This window comes from Narcine bancroftii, chromosome 2, assembly GCF_036971445.1.
Source record: "Narcine bancroftii isolate sNarBan1 chromosome 2, sNarBan1.hap1, whole genome shotgun sequence".
Classification (NCBI taxonomy): domain Eukaryota; kingdom Metazoa; phylum Chordata; class Chondrichthyes; order Torpediniformes; family Narcinidae; genus Narcine; species Narcine bancroftii.
The window spans coordinates 246,940,627-246,960,637 of NC_091470.1; the positions used below are offsets into that span (position 1 = coordinate 246,940,627).

The following is a 20,011-nucleotide window of genomic DNA, read 5'->3' on the forward strand; positions in this document are numbered from 1 at the left end:
CAAGCAGTTCTGGGTTCTATCTGTTACTCCAGAAATTCAACTAGGCTCTTCTGAGTGTAAGTCATCCTCCACCCCGACATAAGTTATTGCATCTGGGGAACATTGGATGATGTCATTCCTTGTGCAACAATCTTTTTCCAGCCCTGGAGAAGAATTTAGACCACATTGTCCTGAGGGCAACTATCGTTGGACCTACCCAGGGCATCTAGGTCTTCACAGGACAATGCTGGATTGGGAGGCCCCTGCCAGGTAAGTCCCATATTTACCTTTCATCCCTCAGCAACCACTGCATTCTCTTTATCCCCTCTTCTCCACCCTATTTCCATTGTTGACTCCTGGATGTCCAATACAAATTGCTGACACAACTACCGAATTGCTGATCTCTCTGGTTACGGTTCTAAACCATACAATAACTGCTGTTATAAAGCCTGATCCTGATCTCTGACACCACACCTAATCCTAGGGCCTAATAGTCACCAACCACATCACTTGCCTGCACATTTCAGGGCTCAATCTTAATCACTGACATAACTGCCCACCCTATGTTCTGACACCCCTTCTCATCACTCCTCTCCCAATCCAGGGCCATATCCTGAGCACCGACACATCACAAACCTTGTCTAAATTGTATAGTCATCAACTCCACCCCTTCCCCCTTCCCAGTCCTCATGGCAACTGAATGAAGATTTCATAAACCTATTTAACCCAGGATCACATCCTGATTACCAATATATTGTGGAATTTACTCACTTGCTCACCAACAGTAAATTTGGATCTTGCCGAGAATACTTATCTGTACACTCCATCACAGCCTTGGTGCAGGTACAAGCCAAAGAGCTGAATTCCGTAGATGAGGTGTAAGTATCAGTTGTTCATATCAAGGAAGTATTTGACTGACTGTGACATAAAGCAGCCCTAGTAAAACTGGTTAATGAATATGAAAGGGACAACACTCCAATAATTCGCAAGGAAGATGGTTGTGATTGGAGAAGGTTGATCATCACAGCCTAAGGATGTCACTGCAGAGGTACTACAGGGTAGGGTCTGAGACCTAAATGTCTTCTGCTTTTTCATCAATGAATTTCTTATCCTCGTAAAATTGAAGGATTGATTGCATTTGTTCAAATCTTTTTGCAGCATCTCAGCAATTAATCTTGTCCTCGTTCAACTGAAGGCCTGAACCATTGTTCGCCAGGCCCCACCCCAGGACTAAACTAAGTGAAAACATCAACCATTTGCCCCAGACCTTGGTCCTAATCATCAACATGATCCCCAGCCAAAGACGTGATAATGACCAGCAACAACAGTCCCAGTTCCAGATCTACATCTCATCATTAACACAAGCTACAAACCATTCCTGGTCCTTAGCCCAGTATAATTGCCAACCCAGGGCCTGCACCTAATCATCCTAACAACTTCCCCTAGCCCACACCCTGGTCCTGACCACTGATACCACCCCCAACCCAGGCCCTGGTCCTGACCATTGATACCACCCCCAACCCAGGCCCTGGTCCTGACCACTGATACCACCCCCAACCCAGGCCCTGGTCCTGACCACTGATACCACCCCCAACCCAGGCCCTGGTCCTGACCACTGATACCACTCTCAACCCAGGCCCTGGTCCTGACCACTGATACAACCCCCAACCCAGGCCCTGGTCCTGACCACTGATACCACCCCCAACCCAGGCCCTGGTCCTGACCACTGATACCACCCAGGCCCTGGTCCTGACCACTGATACCACCCCTAACTCAGGCCCTACTCCTGACCACTGATACCTCCAGGCCTGAAATTAATCATCAAACCCCCTCCCCAATGATCAGCTCTTGATCATCAATGAATCACCTTCACCCACCATAGAGCTTGATGCCAATTACCAATAGCAATTCTCTACCCTACAGCCCAAACCTAATCCCTAAAATCATTTCCATCAAATGGGCCCTGATCAGAGTCCAAGGCCATTCTCCCATCCAAGGGTTCATTGCTTGAAAGTTAAATGCAGTCTACTACAGCACCATTCATCCTCCTCCCCCCCACCCCTCACCAGCCCAATCCCAGGCATCCATCTGATTGCCAATCCTCTCTCCTTCACCATTGAACCTGATTAGCTCCACAATCAGAAACTCTCTCCTTGGTCTCAGGGAACTTTAAAAAGTTCAAAGTATGAAAAAAATCTATCAGCAGTAAAAAAAAATCGATTCCCTGGAATATTCAGTCTTGATATCATGAATGACAAATATACTCAGTCTTTTGAAAACATGTAGCTCCATAGGGGTCACCTGATGTTTCTATCCAAACATTTAGTGTAAATCATGATTCTGAAATGTTAGTTGGCTAAAAAGTTGTCTTATTGTGGTTAGTGAATAATGTAGTATCTCACAATTGGATAATGCACCATACAGCATTTAATCCACATGTGCAGCCACTAAAAGTATCCACAGATGTCCAGAAAATTCCTATTCACATTCTGTCTGCTTAGAACTGTTGATTGCTTGCCAGCAATTCTTTATTGGAGAGGGTCAAAGTTTGCCATTGAAATAATTCTAGTACTGATGTTTTTTTTCCTGTATTTCTAAATTCTTTAATTCTAAATTTATGTCCAAATGTTCAGAAAATCTTTGAAACTAGAACAAATGATCATCCCTCGATACAAATCTTAGGTTTGAGGCTTGATTGTGTCCCATTCTGCATGCTGCTGATAACTTGATATGGCTGGTTCAATAATGAACGTGTGTGATGCACTGTCAATCTTCTTGGTTCTCTGGGAAGTTTCCAGATTGTGAACACTATTTGATTTAATTTGTTTTATTTGTGTGTTATATTTTAAATATCTTATTTGTCTTATTATAAACATCTTAAAATTTCTACATTAATTCATGCTATAAATTTAGAAATAAATTGTAATTTTGCTTTTGAACACATCACGCTGTTAGCTTATTGTAATGTTCTCAAAATGTAACCCATTTTATTCAAAATAATCCAATTTTATGTAAAAATAAATTTCTAAATTTTACAATTTATTTCACATCAAATTGCTGTCCTCTTTTGGTAATCTGTAATGAAATTACAATGAGATAATATTCATGAATAATAACATGTTCACTTTTCCTGTGCTTCATAGTCAGGGGCCAAAGGTAAACTAGTGAGAAGTTTAGCAGTTTGTGAAGAGACAAATCTGCCTGTGCCATCAACAGAAGCCACTCTAGAGAATCAGGTAAAGCTTCCATGCATGCTGGAGAAAATTATTTTAATTTTTTAAATATACTCTTCATTGAGCTCTACATTGGATATTACTTTTCCTATCCAAGACCCTTGTTGTACTTGATATGTTGTTCCAAATTTAACACTTGAATTCAAGCACAGGTTTCAGAGATTGGGGTAAGGCTAATGTACTGACTACTTACAGTACTGAGGTGAATTTAATTTGGTTGGTCCCTGGCTATATTGAGAAGGAAATGTAAGGTGCAAGGCTTCTGCAGCATGAGGACAATTTGGAGATTACATATAATCTAGATGTGGAGAATGGTAGACCTGTTTCATTCAAGTTCACTGCAGAACAAATAGAATCAGAGAAAATTTTCCCAGAAAGCCGTCAATCAAACTGAAGCAGCTCGGTTGTAAATATTGAAGAAGGCCCATTATTTTTCTCATGTCATGTTCATGTTTATTGTGACATTTTACCTGGTATAGTGAGAGGGTTTTGTTGCATTGTGCCTTTTGATTCCATACATAGTCAAAGGATCCATTGGCAACTCTCATAGATTTGTCCTCCAAATGTAGTCACTCTAAAATCCTCATTTCTGGCTGAAGTTGTCTACATTTTAATTGTGAATTAACATTATGTATTGAAGGTAACTCTTGCGTCCTGTTATATTGGATAAATTTTGGTATTTGCGATATACCTTTGCATTTATTTTTCTGTAGATAATTTTTCTGTAGATATTTCAATCTTATTACATTACTGATCTGGTGAATAGTTTAATTGGATATCATGAAGACACAAATATCAATGTTTCAGGAAGCATTTGTATCTAATTATATTTGTGAGATTGAACACAAGGTGAATCCAAATCTTTCATTTGGGGAGTTAGGGGAAGAGTTACTCACTCAAGGATTCCTAAACTCTGACCTACTCTTGTAGCCACCTTGTACATATAGTTATTCCATTTCAATTCCAGTCAATGGTAGCCCCCAAGATATTGTTCGTGAGGGATTCATAGAAAGTAATGCCATTAAAGGTGAAGTGGAGATGCTTGGATTTTCTCTTGTTGGATATTTCAGACTTCAGATTTATTGTTGTACAACCCTGAGATTCTTCTTTCCTGCAGGCGCACAAGAATTATGACTAATTGGTAGTGCAAAAAAAGCTGAACACAGTGTAAACATGTAAAAAAAGAACTGTAAACAGATAATGAATTTAACAAACCAACTATGCAATACAGAAAATATATAACAGAAAATCAATAAAGTGAACAAGTAAAAGTCCTTAAATGAGTCTCTGTGTTTGTCATGAGGAGTCTGATGGTGGAGGGGTAGCAGCTGTTCCTGAACCTGATGGTGCAAGTCTTGTGGCACATATATTTCTTTCCCAATGGCAGCAGTGAGAACAGACCATATGGGTCTTTGATGATTACTGCTGCTCTCCCAAAGGCACCATCCCCTGTAGATGTTCTCAGTAGTGAGGAAGATTTTGTCTGTGATGTCCTGGGATGGGTCAACTACCTTTTGGAAGGCTTTACACTTGGGAGTATTGGTGACCCCATACCAGACAGTCAGCACACTTTCCACCACACCTCTGTAAAAATTTGCCAGGGTTTCTGGTGCAAAACCAAACCTCCGCAAACTCCTGAGGAAGAAGAGGTGCTGATGTGCTTTCTTCTTGATGCCATTGGTGTGCTGGATCCAGGAAAGATCCTCTGAGATTGTGACTCCCAAGAACTTAAATTTGCTTGCCCCAGTGATCACTGAGTGTACATCTCTGGCTTTCCTGAAAGCAACAATCAGCTCTTTAGTTTTGGTGACAAGATTGTTGTTGGTGCATCATTCAGCCATGTTTTCAATCTCCATCCTGTAGATTGATTCATACTCACTACTGTCTGCATATTTTTAGATGGTGTTATTGTCATACCGAGCCACACAGTCATATTTGTAAAATGAGTAGAGCAGAGAGCTAGGAACACAACCCTGTGGTGTTCTGGTACTGTTGGAGATAGTGGAGGAGAAGTTCTTACAAATCTAAACTTCTTGTGGTCTGGAAATTGATGATCCAATTACACAGTGGGGTATTAACTCACAGGTCTTGGAGTTTTCTGATTAGTTTTGAGGGGATGATGGTGTTAAATGCCATCTGTAGTCCATAAGGAGCATCCTGATACATGCATTTTTGCTGTTCAAGTGTTCCAGAGCTTTGTGTAGAATCAGTGAGATAATTTAACCATAGTCTGACATCCATGTGGTGTGAATGTTACTTGCCACCTATCAGCCCTAGCCTGGATATTGTCCAGGTAGGGCTGCATTTGGGGATGAATTGCTTCATAATCTGAGGAGTTGAAAATGGTGCTGAAGATTGTGCAAGCATCAGCGAACAATTGAAGGAAGGTCATTGAAGAAGGTTGGGCCAAATGCACCACCCTGAGGAACTCCTGCAGAAATGGCCTGTAGCTGAAATGATTGATCTCCAACCATATCATCTGTCTTTTCATTAACCTCTTCCATGGTCTCTCTTTTTCCCTACCCCTCTTCTTTCCTCGAGTTCCCACCACTTACCTTCCTTTTTCTATTGGAGAACTACCCTTCTTAGCCCTTGTCCATCTCTCCCCATTGCTTCCCAGCTTCTTTCTCTTCTACCTTTCCCTCTGTTAGCCCCTTATCTGTTAGTCTGCAATTCCGTCTTCCCTCTCTCACCCCCACCTTTTTATTCAGGCATATCCCTGTTTTTCCAAATTCCTGAAATGTGGATTGACTTTTGCATCCTATGGATGCTGCTTGATCTGCTGAGTTATCCAGCACTTCTGTGTATTGCAACCATTTTTCTTTGTTCCAGGTATGATTCCAACCTGCAGAAGATTTTCCCCTCGTTTCCAGTGACTCCAGTTTGGCCAGGGCTCCTTGATGCCTCAGCCAATCAAATGCTACCTTGATGTCAAAGGCACTTATTCTCACTTCACCTGGAGTTCAGCTCTTTTGTTCATGTTCAGACCAAGGCTGCAATGAGGTCATCAGCTGACTGATCTTGGCAGAACGCAAAATAAGCTACTGCATGATCATTTTCATCTCTTTGCTGATATTGATTGCAGACTAGTCAGGCACTAATTGTCTGGGATGAATTTGTCCTGCTTCCTGTGGACAGGACATACCTGGGTTATTTTTCATATCATTTAGAGTCCTTCCGCCACAAGGAATTGAGGGACTGAGACCAAGAGAAAGCCCCTAAAGCAACAGGGGTGGGGTGGGAGGGGGAGGGAGGAAATGACAAGGTGAAACAATGGAGGCAATGGTTTAGAGAGCATATGAAACAATGTACAATGATGAACATGACACAAAGTATGTGAAGAAGACTTTGAATGTTTTCTTTTTTGTAAATAATTTATTGCAATTAAAGTCTATTTTTGGAAAGAGAATTTCTTCCCAGGGATGCACACAGAGATGGACATCCAGAACTGCTGGAAAACCATCAACTTGGTGAAAGGTGCCCTTTCATCAACTTGGTGAAAGGTGTCGGTCTTTCAGCAGACAGAGATGTCTGTGAGGGAACGCTGCTGATTGGAACATTTCAGGCTGCAGGAGTACATGCTGAGGGATGCACTGAGGCTTGGCGCAGCCAACACAAGGGTGCTATGGGGAAAGAACACAGGGAAAAATCCTTCTGTCACCAGGCATTGAGGGACTGAGATGGAGGGATAGCCACTCAAACAATAGAGTGGGGAGTAACAAGTTGCTACAGTGTAATTAGAGAATGTATGTAACAATGTACATTGATGGAAATGTATGGATATGACACTAAGGATGCAAAGAGATTTGGAATGGATTTTTTTTGTGAATAATTTATGTGAAAAAGGTCTATTTTTGGGGAAAAGAAAATCTATTGTCAGTTAGATGCCAGCATTGTAGCTGTGGCTTAGCTGATGTTGTGGCAAGTTCTGAAGTATGTCTTTAGTACTGTTGCCAGAATGTTTTCAGGGCCTTCCATCCAGAGCCTTCAGCTGTTGGTTGCTCTCAGTTGGAGTGAATCAAATTGGATGAAGACTGGGATCTGTTATCATGATGAGGCCATAGAGGAGACAGAGAAAGTTTCAGCTTTCCCCATTGCATTGGTGTGTTATGCTCCCCATCTTTGAAAATGGGGTTATTTGTGGAGTCTGCTCCTTTAATGAGCAATATAATTGCGCACCGACACTCATGACTGGATGAACCACAGCTGCAGAGAACATCAGAAATAGGAACAGACCATCTGACTCGAGCAAAATCATGGCTGATCTGGCCATGGAGTTGGCTTCAGCAACCTGCCTTTTCCCCCATGATCCACCAGCGTTGTCTCCGCTCCATCCTCAACATCCATTGGAGCGCTTTCATCCCTAACGTCGAAGTACTCGAGATGGCAGAGGTCGACAGCATCGAGTCCATGCTGCTGAAGATCCAGCTGCGCTGGGTGGGTCACGTCTCCAGAATGGAGGACCATCGCCTTCCCAAGATCGTGTTATATGGCGAGCTCTCCACTGGCCACCGTGACAGAGGTGCACCAAAGAAAAGGTACAAGGACTGCCTAAAGAAATCTCTTGGTGCCTGGCACATTGACCACCACCAGTGGGCTGATATCGCCTCAAACCGTGCATCTTGGCGCCTCACAGTTTGGCGGGCAGCAACCTCCTTTGACGAAGACCGCAGAGCCCACCTCACTGACAAAAGGCAAAGGAGGAAAAACCCAACACCCAACCCCAACCAACCATTTTTACCCTGCAGCCGCTGCAACTGTGTCTGCCTGTCCCGCATCGGACTTGTCAGCCACAACGAGCCTGCAGCTGACGTGGACTTTTACCCCCTCCATAAATCTTCGTCCGCGAAGCCAAGCCAAAGAAAGGAGTCCTGTCTTGTAACTTCACCAAGTTGATCCCTCATTCTGAGTTACACCTCGTTCTTTTCCTGACATGCCCTCCTGTACTATGTGGTACCAGGTGATCCCCTGGTTTTATAGTGATAAAAAAGTTGGGGATGTGCCAGGCCATGAGCCTCTAGATTGTAAATGAATACAGTTCTGCTTCTGATGACCCACAGCATCTCATTGTTAAATCTGTTTGCAGTCTGGCCCATCTAACAGGTTAATAGTGAAACATATCACAACAAAGTGCATTTTCATTGTGGAGGCAGGATTTTGTCTCCACAAGGGTTGTTCAGTGGTCACTTCTGATACTTATGGACAGATGAATTTGTGACAGCTAGATTGATAATGTTGAGATTTATGCCTTTTAGTTCTTGACTCCTCTGCCCTGTGAAAAATATTATGACTGTCCAGTCAGTATTCCATATAAATTTTTAAATCTCAATAATGTCACCCTTCATGAATTGAGGGTAAATCCAACCATCCAATCTATCCCTGAAACCTCAGCTCTCCATTTCATATGTACGTACACACACACCCTTGGCTGTTAGTCTGTGGTCCACCCACCCGCCCTTTCTTCCCTCCTGCCCCAGTCTGTTTATTCAGGCCCCTGTCTGCTTTTTGCTCATACATGAAGGGCTCAGGCCCAAGTGTTAGTTTTATATCTTTGCCTCTAATGGATGCTGCAGACCTGCTGAATTTCTCCAACATTTTTGTGTATTATCTGCAATCACGCATCTGCAGACTTTCTTGTTCACTCCTAGTCCCAATACCTGTGGGGCACCATTTTTGACAGATTTCCTATCACAAAAGGGTGACATGGTTAGTGTAATGGATTTTTCAGCACTGTACAGCACCAGCGACCTGGATTTGAATCTGTCACTGTCTGTAAGGAGTTTGCACACCTCTCTGTGTCTGCGTGCATTTCCTTCAGGTGCTCCTGTTTCCTCCCACCTTAATACTTAAGAAGGAAATCAGGAAGGCACAAATAAGACATGAGGTTGCTTTGGCAGATAATGTGAGAGTAGACCCGAAGGGCTTCGACAAGAATGTTGAGAGTACAGGATAGTAAAGGACAAAATCGGTCCGCTAGAAGATCAAAGTTGTCTATGTTTGGAGATTAATAAGATGTGGGAGATCTTAAACAATTTTTTTGCATCAGTGTTTACTCAGAAAACTGGCATGGTGTTTAAGGAAGGGAGGGAAACAAGCAGTAGTGGCATAGAACATATAGAGATTAAAGAGGAGGAGGTGCTTGCTGCCTTACAGCGAATAAAGGTAGATCCCCTGGGCCTGGCATGATGCTCCCTAGGTCCTTGAGGGAGACTAGCGCAGAAATTGCAGGGGCTCTGTCAAAAATATTTAAAATGTCCTTAGCCACGGGTGAGGTGCCAGAATATTGGAGGGTAGCTCATGTTCTGCTTTTTATAAAAGGCTCCAAAAGTAAACCAGGAAACTATAGTCCGGGGACCCTGACATCAGTAGTGAGTAAATTATTGGAGGGTGTTCTGTTGGATAGGATATACAAGCGTTTGGACAGCCAAGACCTGATTAAGGATAGTTGGCATGGCTTTGTGCATGGAAGGTTGTATTTAATGAATTTTTTGAGGAGGTGACCAAGAAAGTAGATGAAGGAAAGGCTGTGTATGTTGTCTACATGAACTTTAGTAAGGTCTTTGATAAGGTCCCAAGGGGAGATTAGTTCAGAAGGTTCAGACACTAGGTATCCATGGAGAAGTTGTAAAATGGATTTGAAATTGGCTGAATGTGAGAAGACAGAGAGTGGTAGTGGATGATTGCTTCTCAGACTGGAGGCTTGTGTCTAGTGATGTGCCTCAGGGATCGGTGCTGTGATCATTGCTGTTTGTTGTCTATGTTAGTAATCTGGATGATAATGTGTGAAATTAGATCAGCAAGTTTGCTGATGACATTAAGATTGGAGGAGCTATGGACAGTGAGGAAGGCTTTCAAAGCTTGCAGAGGAACCTGGACCAACTGTAAAAATGGGCCAGAAAATGGCAGATGGAATTTAATGCAGACACGTGTGAGGTGTTGCATTTTGGAAGGACAAACTAAGGTGGGACATAAACAGTAAATGGTCGGGCACTGAGGAGGCTGGAAGGACAAAGTGATCTGGGAATACAGATACATAATTCGCTGAAGATGGTGTCGCATGTGGACAGGGTTGTAAAGAAAGCTTTTGGCATCTTAGTCTTCACAAATCAAAGTATTGAGTATAGGAATTGGTATATTATGTGGAAGTTGTTTAGGTCATTGGTGAGGCCATATTTGGAATATTGTGTGCATTTCAGGTCACCTAACTATAGGAAGGATATCAATAAGATTAAAAGAGTGCAAGGAAGATTTACTAGGATGTTTCCGGGTCTTCAGCTGTTGAGTACAGAGAAATTTTAAATAGGTTGGGACTTTATTCCTTAGAGTGTAGAAGAATGAGGGGAGATTTTATATAGGTTCAGAAAATTATGAGGGGAATGGACAGAGTAAATGCGAGTAGGCTCCACTTAGATTGGGAGAGATAAATACAAGAGGACATGGTTTAAGGTGAAAGGTTTTTTGGAGGAATATTAGGAAGAAGTTCTTCACTCAGGGAGTGGTTGGAGTTTGGAACGAGCTGCCAGATGACGTGGTCAATGTGGGCTCACTCTGAAGTTTTAAGAATAAATTGGATAGATACATGGATGGGAGAAGTCTTGAGGATTATGGAATGGATGCAGGTCAGTGGGTCTCGAGGAATAATTCAGCACAGGCTAGAAGGGCCAAATGGCCTTTTTGCTGTAGTTTTCTATGGTTCTATTGCTGAGATTTAGAACTTCAGCAAAGTTATTGTCTGGCTGTAATGCTGGTTATATATCTTTGCCTCCTATGGATACTGATGGACCTACTGACTTTCTCCAGTAATTTTGTGTATTAACTGCAATCAAAGCATCTGCAAACTTTCTTGATTCACTCCATATGACATACTTGCTTTTTTGGTCATGGCACTGAGTATAAGAATATTCAATAAGAATAAATGTTATATTGCAGTTATATAAACCTTTGGTTCAGCCACACTTTGGGTATTGCATGTAATTCTGGCCACTATATTACAGAATATAGAGGCATTGGAATGTATACAAACAAGATTTACCAGGATACTGCTATGATTTATAGGGCATGAGCTCTGAGAAGAAGTTGGACAAACTTGGGTTGTTTTCTTGAGAGATGTTTATAAAATTATGAAGGGCTTAGATAGGATAGATGGTCAGAATCTTTATATGCAAGAAGATGTGTTTAAAGCGAGAGATGGGGGATTTAAATGAAATATGCAGGAAAAGCTTTTTATGTAGAGAATGATAAATGTCGATCAACTGGCAGGGTAGGGTGAAAGAAGATATGATAATGATGTTTGAGAGGCTTCTAGATAGACAAATGAATGCAGGATATGGAGGAATATGGATCGTGAAAGCAGCAGAATTTTTGGCAACAATATTGGCATAGACATTTTAGGTCAAAGGACCTGTTCTTTGTTCTGTGTGCATGGAAAGAAGTAGAATATTCTGTGCAATTAGAGAAGGAACAATCTGAAAGGGAGACTTCAAAAAAATTGGCAACACTCAGCAAGTAAGATGGAATCTGTGGATCAAGAAGCATAATCCAAACCCAAGGCTGTGTTGCCACATTTAAAACAGGAGTGAGTGTTATCATCAATGTTTGCCTTCAGCTGAGGTGGCTGGAAAGTAGTTCACATGTTCTTGCTATGAAACTTTATTTTTTGGAGTTCAACATGATGAAGCAGGGGAGCAGATTGGCAGAGGGTGATGGTCTTTTGGATGCAGCCCATCCTCTCGTATCCTGCAATAAACAAATCAATAATATCTTGAAGCTCATCTCAAGTGCAGGTCTGACATTGGTTCTGGAATGTGGTCACTATAAATTTTCCCAATAGTTTTGAAGATTAGCTTCACTCTCATGGGAGAATGGTTGAAAAAAACCATTGGAGCAATAGCATAGCCTTGCTTGAGCCTGGGTTTTCTTCTATTAACAATCTTTGGGCCTTTCACAACACATACACCATCATGGAGGAAGCATCAGAAGGAGACCAAAATCAATAAGGGTGTTCAACAGTCCTTTCTGATTGATAGAGTCAATAGCGTGAGTGAAGCCAAAGAAGGACATGTATAATAACTGATGTTGCTTCCTGCCTTTTTCTTGGAGTTATTGTATGCTGGTGATCCTTGAGATGAACAGAATCCCTACTGTGATTTGAGGAGCAGCTGATCACTTGGAGAGAACCCCAGAGATTCTTAATTCCTGTCAGAACCCAAGGAGATCCCTTTGTAGTGTCCTTGAAGATGGCCATGATTACAGCATCCCTGTAGCTACTTTGTAGAGATATGACGGTAGGTTTATGACTGAAGCTATTAACCAATTTTATGATATTGACAGGGATATCATTTGCTCTTGGGACTTTGAGTTCTAAAGTGCCTTGTCCATTTTTAGTCAAGTAGGGATGGCAACAAAACTGGCTCCAATGCGTGGCTATGCTCGGGAGTCAGGATGATTTTGTGGAGGACAGAGTTGCAGTTGAGGGGGTTTCCAACATGGCTGTTATAGATCTACTACCACACACTTAAGAACCTGATTTTTTTAAAAGAATTAAAATAAATGTACAGCACAGTGACAGGCCCTTGCAGCCGATGAGCCCCTGCTGCCCAATCACACCCAATTAACTCCAATTAACTGCCCAATCACCCCCATACAGTTTGAAGGGTGGGAGGAATTAACCCCAATTAACCCCAATTAACTGCCCAATCACCCCCATACAGTTTGAAGGGTGGGAGGAAACCGGAGCACCCGGAGGAAACTGACAAAGTAATTGGAAGAATATACAAATTCCTTACAGACAGTGCCAGATTCGAACCAGAGGTGCTGGCACTGAATTGTGTTGCATTAACTGCTACACTAACCGTGCAGCCCCAAAGATGATTTCCAGCCATCTTGTTCCCCTTTCCTACTAGGCCTGCTGCAGGGGTATTAAATCCTCACATTTTAAGATGGGAACACACACAAGTACTACCTCACATTTGCACACTATAATGTGCGAGAAATATCACTTCCAATTGAACTATTATAATCCTGTTTGTTGCTGTTATTTGTATGTTATTCAAAAGTGACATCTGTTGGTTTAATTGTCAAACAGATTTTGTCTGTTAACTCTTGAAGCTCATTTTATCTTAACTTGAGCAAAATGTAGGATTGTATTGTACAAATATTTTTGTATCATCTGTGGTTCTGTAGATTTGTAATTTGCTGTGTGATTAACTCTTCATTTTTCTAATCGTTCTGCATGGCATTAAGAAAGGAATTAAAGCAGAGACATTCAGCAAGTCAGGCAGCAACTGTGGACAAAGTGACAGTTAACTTGTCAGGCTGAAGTCCTTTTTGACTTCATTGTAAACCTACGTCGAAACAAGGGAAGAACATGAGGGAAAATTGTACATTCCACTACTATTTAAAAAAAAAAGATAGCAATTTTGTGACAAGCTGATTTATGTACAGGCCAGGAGTAATCCTACACTATCACTCATGGCTTGACTTCGTGAACGTAGATTTAGGAAGGATCGTAGACATGGGCATATCCTTTGAGCCTGCATAATGTATTTTTTAGGTGGAATCCAGTTTGTGCAATACTGTCCCCACCCTTTACACCCAGGGTTTATCTGTCACGGCCTAGTACACTGAGACAATGACAGCCAGGTCCTCAGGTCATAGGTGTTACGTTGGAGTGTCCTTCTGCTAGATAGATGGCCTGATTAGGCTAACAACCCCCATCAGCCCAGATTTGAAATTAGAGTTTTTCTTCTCTTAGGCTGGCTGCCAAACAAGGCTAATGAGTCCAGCATATCTATCCAATTATATTGCCTTGTTCACGCCATGAAGTAGCAAACTCAGTGAAAATGAGGGACACCAACAAAAAGTCTTGCTACAGATACAGTAATATAGGAGAGGCCATTTGCCGTGAGCTTCTGCTTGGCAAGCCAGACAGAGGCCACGTGGCAATCACTACACCAAGAAAGAAGAAGAGATATATTATGCATACATTTTCCTAAGGTAAGCGGGACATCAGGCCCAGACCTCACCATACACTATCAATGTGCCTATGATAATGGATAGTTGTGGTAGTAAACAAGTGATAGGCAACAGATGGAAAAGGTAAAAATAATTGAAGACACATTGTTCTTTTTTTTACTGAAAGCACCATTTATGATGGTGTATAGGTGAAATTTTACAGTAAAATCCTGCATCAGAGCCAACACCATCAGGCTGAGAAACAGCTTTTTCCCGCAGGCAATGAGAATGCTGAACGACCAAAGGAAATGCACACACTAACCATATGAAACTCTAATATTCACTAAATAATATATGGTATACATTTTTATGTATGTCTATTTGTTCTGCATATGTATTGTTTGTTTCTATGTGGGTTATGTCTTGTCTGTGGCTGCTTGTTTTATACCAAAGAACGGAGAACACAGTTTTGTTGGGTTGCACTTGTGCAATCAGATAATAATGATCTTGAACTTGAATGTTATATTACCATGGCATATTGATGGAATTTTTGCCTACTTTATAAAATCAATATTATGAAGTTAATTGTGTATTGTTATTTCAAAGATCATGTCTTTTACCTTAGTTTTGTTCTGGACACTGGTATAACTGTTTTGATTTTTATATATACATTATATTCAATGGTGGCATAGCAGTTAGCTAAACACTTTGGCAGCATCAGTGACTGGGATTGGGGTTCGAATCCCACACTGACTGTAAGGAATTTATTAATTCTCCCATGTGTTTGTGGGTTTACTCTGGGTGTTCCAGTTTCCTCTTGCCCTTCAAAAACGTACTGGGGATCTAGATCAATTGGGTGTAATTGAGCAGCACAGGCTTGTGGGCTGAAAGGGCCTGGTACTGTGTTGTATGTCTAAATTTAAAAAAGAACAAGGAATCATTTCTTTACATTGACCCTCAAACTCACTTTATAGTTTGTGAGAGCATATTGAATATGCTGTTGTCTGCTATTCATTTCCATTGTTGCAGTTAAGATTTTGTCTTAAACAGATGGATTTTGTTTCCACATGTTATAAAATGTATTTATTATGCAACAGAATTTATATGTTTAATTTTGTAGACATTTTTTAGGTTTGTTCTCACCTCAGGAAGGGATTAAAAATGTTCACTTCAAACAGATCTGTCCATTCTTCAAAGAAAGATCATTTTAGTGTATCAAATGGGCAATCTATAGATTGAACTACAATCACACTGACTGCAAACTTTATTGTTTAAATCTATAGATTGATATTTGTGAACAATTAAAAGAAATTTCTGCTAAAAAATCAAATCAATAAGATTCGCATGAGTGTTGGTAATATGACAACAGATAATTTCAAAATAAACGAGACCTTTAGAGAATTTTACTCTAACCTTTATACTTCTGAATTTAAGAATGATTATATTCCAATGTCGGAATTTCTGGATTGGTTGAATTTACCGGTACTTTCTCAAGAGAAACGTGCAAGTTTAGAGAAACCTATTTCGCAGGAAGATATAGCCGTGGCTATTTCCTCATTACAGTCAGGTAAATCTCCAGGACCAGATGGATTTCCTGCAGAATTATACAAATCCTTCTCCAAACAGCTTGCACCCCATTTAAATCTGGTATTCACTGACTCATTTAATGAAGAGAAGCTACCTTTATTATTTAATGAGGCTTGTATCTCTCTTATTCTGAAAAATAGGGAAAGAGCCAATAGAATGTATTTGTTATATCATTACTTAATGCTGATATGAAGATTCTATCAAAAATTTTGGCACATAGAAAAATATTTACCACTTATTATAGATTCAGACCAAACTGGTTTTATCAAAAATTGTTACTCTTATTGTAATGTACATGGATTATTGAACATTCTATATCTACTTTCCACTCCTTCGACAGAATATGTTCTTTCATTAGATGCTGAAAAAGTGTTTGATCGGGCGGAATGGGAGTATCTATTTGCTGCATTAGTCAAACTTAATTTTGGTCCAAATTTTATTAAATGGATTAAATTATTGTATTCATGCCCTAAGGCATCAGTCTGCACAAATTTACAGCAATTGGATATGTTTAATCTCAATAGGGAACACAGCAGGGTTGCCAGTTAAGTCTTTTACTTTTTGATATAGTGTTAGAACCATTTGCTGTTGCTCTCTGACAGTGTATAGAATTTAATGGTATAATTAGAGGAAGAATTGAATATAAAGTATCTCTTTATGTGGACAGTTTACTGCTTTTCATTTCATATCCTGATCTTTCTCTGCCAAACATATTAATTTTGTTTGATAGATTCAGACAATTCTTGAGTTACAAATTAATTTTGCACAAGAGTGAACGTTAACCCTCAAAAGGTTTTTTTGCTGGTTAATCAAATTTTCCATTTAAAATAGTGAAATAACACTTCCAATATTTAGGAATTACAATTATGGAAAGTTATAAAAACTTATTAAAAAAGAATTTTGGGTATCACTCGATAAGATCAAACTATCATTGTTGGGTTGGTCACCTTTATCTTTTACAATAATGGAATGCATTATTTCAATTAAAATGAATATTTTACCTTGATTTTGTATCTTTTTCAAGTGTTACCAATTCTTATTCCCAAATCCTTTTTTTCAGCTCGTTGGATTCGGCTATTTCTACTGATATATGGCAGGCAACAAAAAAAAACAAATATAAGCAAAGCCCATCTTCAAAAGACCACATTAAATGGAAGATTATCACTTCCATATTTTAGATTGTATTATTGGGCTATTAATATACGTAATTTACTTTTATTATTACAGTTGGATAAGTCAGTGAATTGCCCCTCTTGAGTAGAAATTGAATTGCAGTTCTCCTATCAAATTTCTATGTTGGCAATTTTAGGATTTTTTAATCATTTTCCTTTTCCAAATTAATACACAATCCGTTCATGACAAATAGGTTAAGAATTTGGGCTCAATTTAGGAAATTATTTGGAATTAATGGTTTTTCACTGGCTAGTCCATTTATAGACAACCATCTTTTTCAACTGTCTTTGTTGGATTCTGGTTTTAAGGAATGGCTTAGAATAGTTATTCAAAGTTTTAATGATCTCTTTATTTGAGATAATTTTGCCTCTTTTGAACAATTATCAGCTAAATTCAATCTTTCCAATAAACACTTTTTTAGATATTTACTTATTAGATATTTTGTTCAGTCCATGTTTGGATTTTCCACAAATTACAACACTAATATTCTTGATCTATTTTTTTAATTTACAGTTTTATTTTCATGGTGGATAACATCATGTATTTCTAATCATTTATTGGATTTAAATTCATCCACCATGTCAGGGATTAAGAGTGATTGGGAATGAGATATCAACAAAACATTTTCTGCTGAAGATTGATACTCTACTCTCAATTTGATTAATGATTCCTCATTTTGTGCAAGGCATTGCTTATTACAATTTAAGCTGGTACACAGAACTCATGTCCAAATTTAAATTATCTAATTTTTATGGAGATATTGATCCACTATGTGAGAAATGTAAAAAAATTTTTAAGCTTCCCTGATCCATATGTTTGATTTTGGAAAGACATTTTAAAAACTTTATCAATGATTTTAAAAAATATTTTGTTTTAATTTTCATAGACTCATCAAACATTATATTCTTTTTTTAACATTCATGTAATACATAGAGTCTGTTTTTATTTCTCCCCCCCCCCCACCCTCGTATAACTGAAAGTACCATCATTTAAATTACTTTGATGGCAAAACAAAAAAAACAACCCATATATTCCCCCCTCCCAATTTATCTTTACCTCCCATCAGACACCAATAACCATGCTATTGGTGCCAATCCCCCCTGCCATTTAGAGATGTGCCTAATGCACCCATCTACCACTTGTATCTCCCTCCCTATCCTTGAGCTCCCTGTATTCATTCTTACTTCTAATATACATTCATCTTTAAACATAAGCATTATGAAAAATATCCCCCTCATATTCCTCACAATTACAATATTTACAATCCATCTTTCCCCTGATTTCCTCTTTCCACCTTATTTACATTTACATTTAATCCTGAAGTGATGGCAGCTTTCTTACAAAATCCATTGCCTCTCTTGGATCCTTAAAAACTTTTTTCCCTTCCCGCCCTTACTCTCTTCAGCATTGCCGGGTGAAGGAGGGTAAACTCAATTCCTTTTTGTTTAAGGTTCTTTTCAATTGGGTCAAATTCCCTCTTGCATTTCAATAGCACTGCGCTTATGTCCAGGTAGAATAAAACCTTCTCCCCTTCATCTTCCATCAGACCCCCCCCCCCCACTAACCTTTGCACCTACTGCAGCCACCCATAAAATCCTCTCTTTGTCCTGGTAGTGAAGGAACCTTACCAGGATAGAGCATGGTCGTTGGTTTGGTTCCGAGTGGAGGTTGAGAGACCAGTGGGCCCTTTCTATTCTTACCCTCCCAGGTATATCTGGGATCCACTTTTTCAGAACTCCACCATGTCTCTCCCCTCCTTACCCTCCTTCAGTCCTACAATTTTAACCATATTCTTCCTGCTGATGTTTTCTAAGGTATCTAACTTCTCCCATATCTTTACCATATCCCTTTCCCATGCATCCATTTTGCTCTCTCTCTCTTCTAATCTTTCTTCCATTCTCAATTCTCTCTTCTGTTTCAGATATCCCTTCTGTTATGTTTTCCAGCCTTTTTGATTGTCCCCTGCCCTGCCACCAGTGTCTTCAAAGTTATTTTTGTCTGGCCAGTGCCCTCCAGTATTTCTCTGGCAAGGGGCATCAGGCCCTCTACCCCCTTTATCTATCTTTCACCTCCCTGTATTGTCCTTCTTTTACTCCTTCGTTCTATCTCTTCTTCCTCCTCCTCCACCTCGCTTTCCAACTCTAGGCTATCCTGCCAAGCTATTTTCCCACTAAATCCCTTTTGGCCGCATTGCTCCTGAAGTCCTCCAACGCCTTGGACCCAATCTCTTCACACCTGCCATTTGGAGCGATCTTACCAGGTAAATCCTTGACTTTAACTTTTTCTTCCAGCCTGTGGGGTCTTTCTCACCACCGCAGACTCCACCTTGACTTGGCTTCTCTGACTCTCCCATGCCCGACAGCGCTCCCGTCACTGCCCACATTTCTGTCCATTTCTCCTCGGCTTGTTTCCCCCAACTTCAGGTCCCCAAATGTCCTTGCCCAGCAACACTCCTGCCACTGCCCACATCGCCATCAGCTCCTCTTGAGTTCGGTTTCCCCGATTTCGGGTCTCAAAACCATCTGCTCCTGACAGTGCTCTCATCGCCGCCCACATCACCATGAACCCGGCCTCAGCTCAGCCTCTGTGACCTCCATCCTCCACCACTCCCATGCCCAACAGCACTCTCACTACTTTGGTCATGTCCTTCTCCTGGCCTCCTCGAGATCCAACCTTAGCAGGGCCATCCTGTTTCTCCCACCTGGGCGAGTCCCATTCCCTCAGGAAGCTTCATGGCTCTGTTAGCACTGCCACCACCACCAATGTCCCGCTAGGTCCCAGGTCAACCTCTCCACCTCCACTATGCAGTGAGTCTCTTTCTCCATCCTATCCCTTTGTTGTTTGTCCCATCTTTTTTCTTTCCCTTCTCACTTTCTTCTATTCATATTCTTGGTTGTCTTCCTTTTTGGGGTCTTTTTATTTTAATGGATCTTCTTGTATCTATCCTTTATTCTCTTTTCCTCAGAGAGATCTTGGGTCACCCGATAAGCCCCTCGCCACCATCTTGGATCTCCTCATCAATGATTCTTCAGATTAATTTGGAACCTTTCCTGTTAATTTATTTGTTTAGTTTTTCTCATGATTCA

General features: G+C 40.5%; 1 protein-coding gene across 4 annotated transcripts in view; it reads left to right on the forward strand.

Moving 5' to 3' along the window:
* Nucleotides 1-20,011, forward strand: part of arpp21 (cAMP-regulated phosphoprotein, 21) — a 338,413-nt gene that overhangs the window by 181,921 nt on the left and 136,481 nt on the right. For all 4 annotated transcript variants that reach the window (XM_069920751.1, XM_069920753.1, XM_069920752.1 and 1 more), the window contains exon 5: nucleotides 3,123-3,215. In XM_069920751.1, the coding sequence (XP_069776852.1) occupies nucleotides 3,123-3,215 (93 nt within the window). The remainder of the gene's footprint in view (nucleotides 1-3,122; nucleotides 3,216-20,011) is intronic.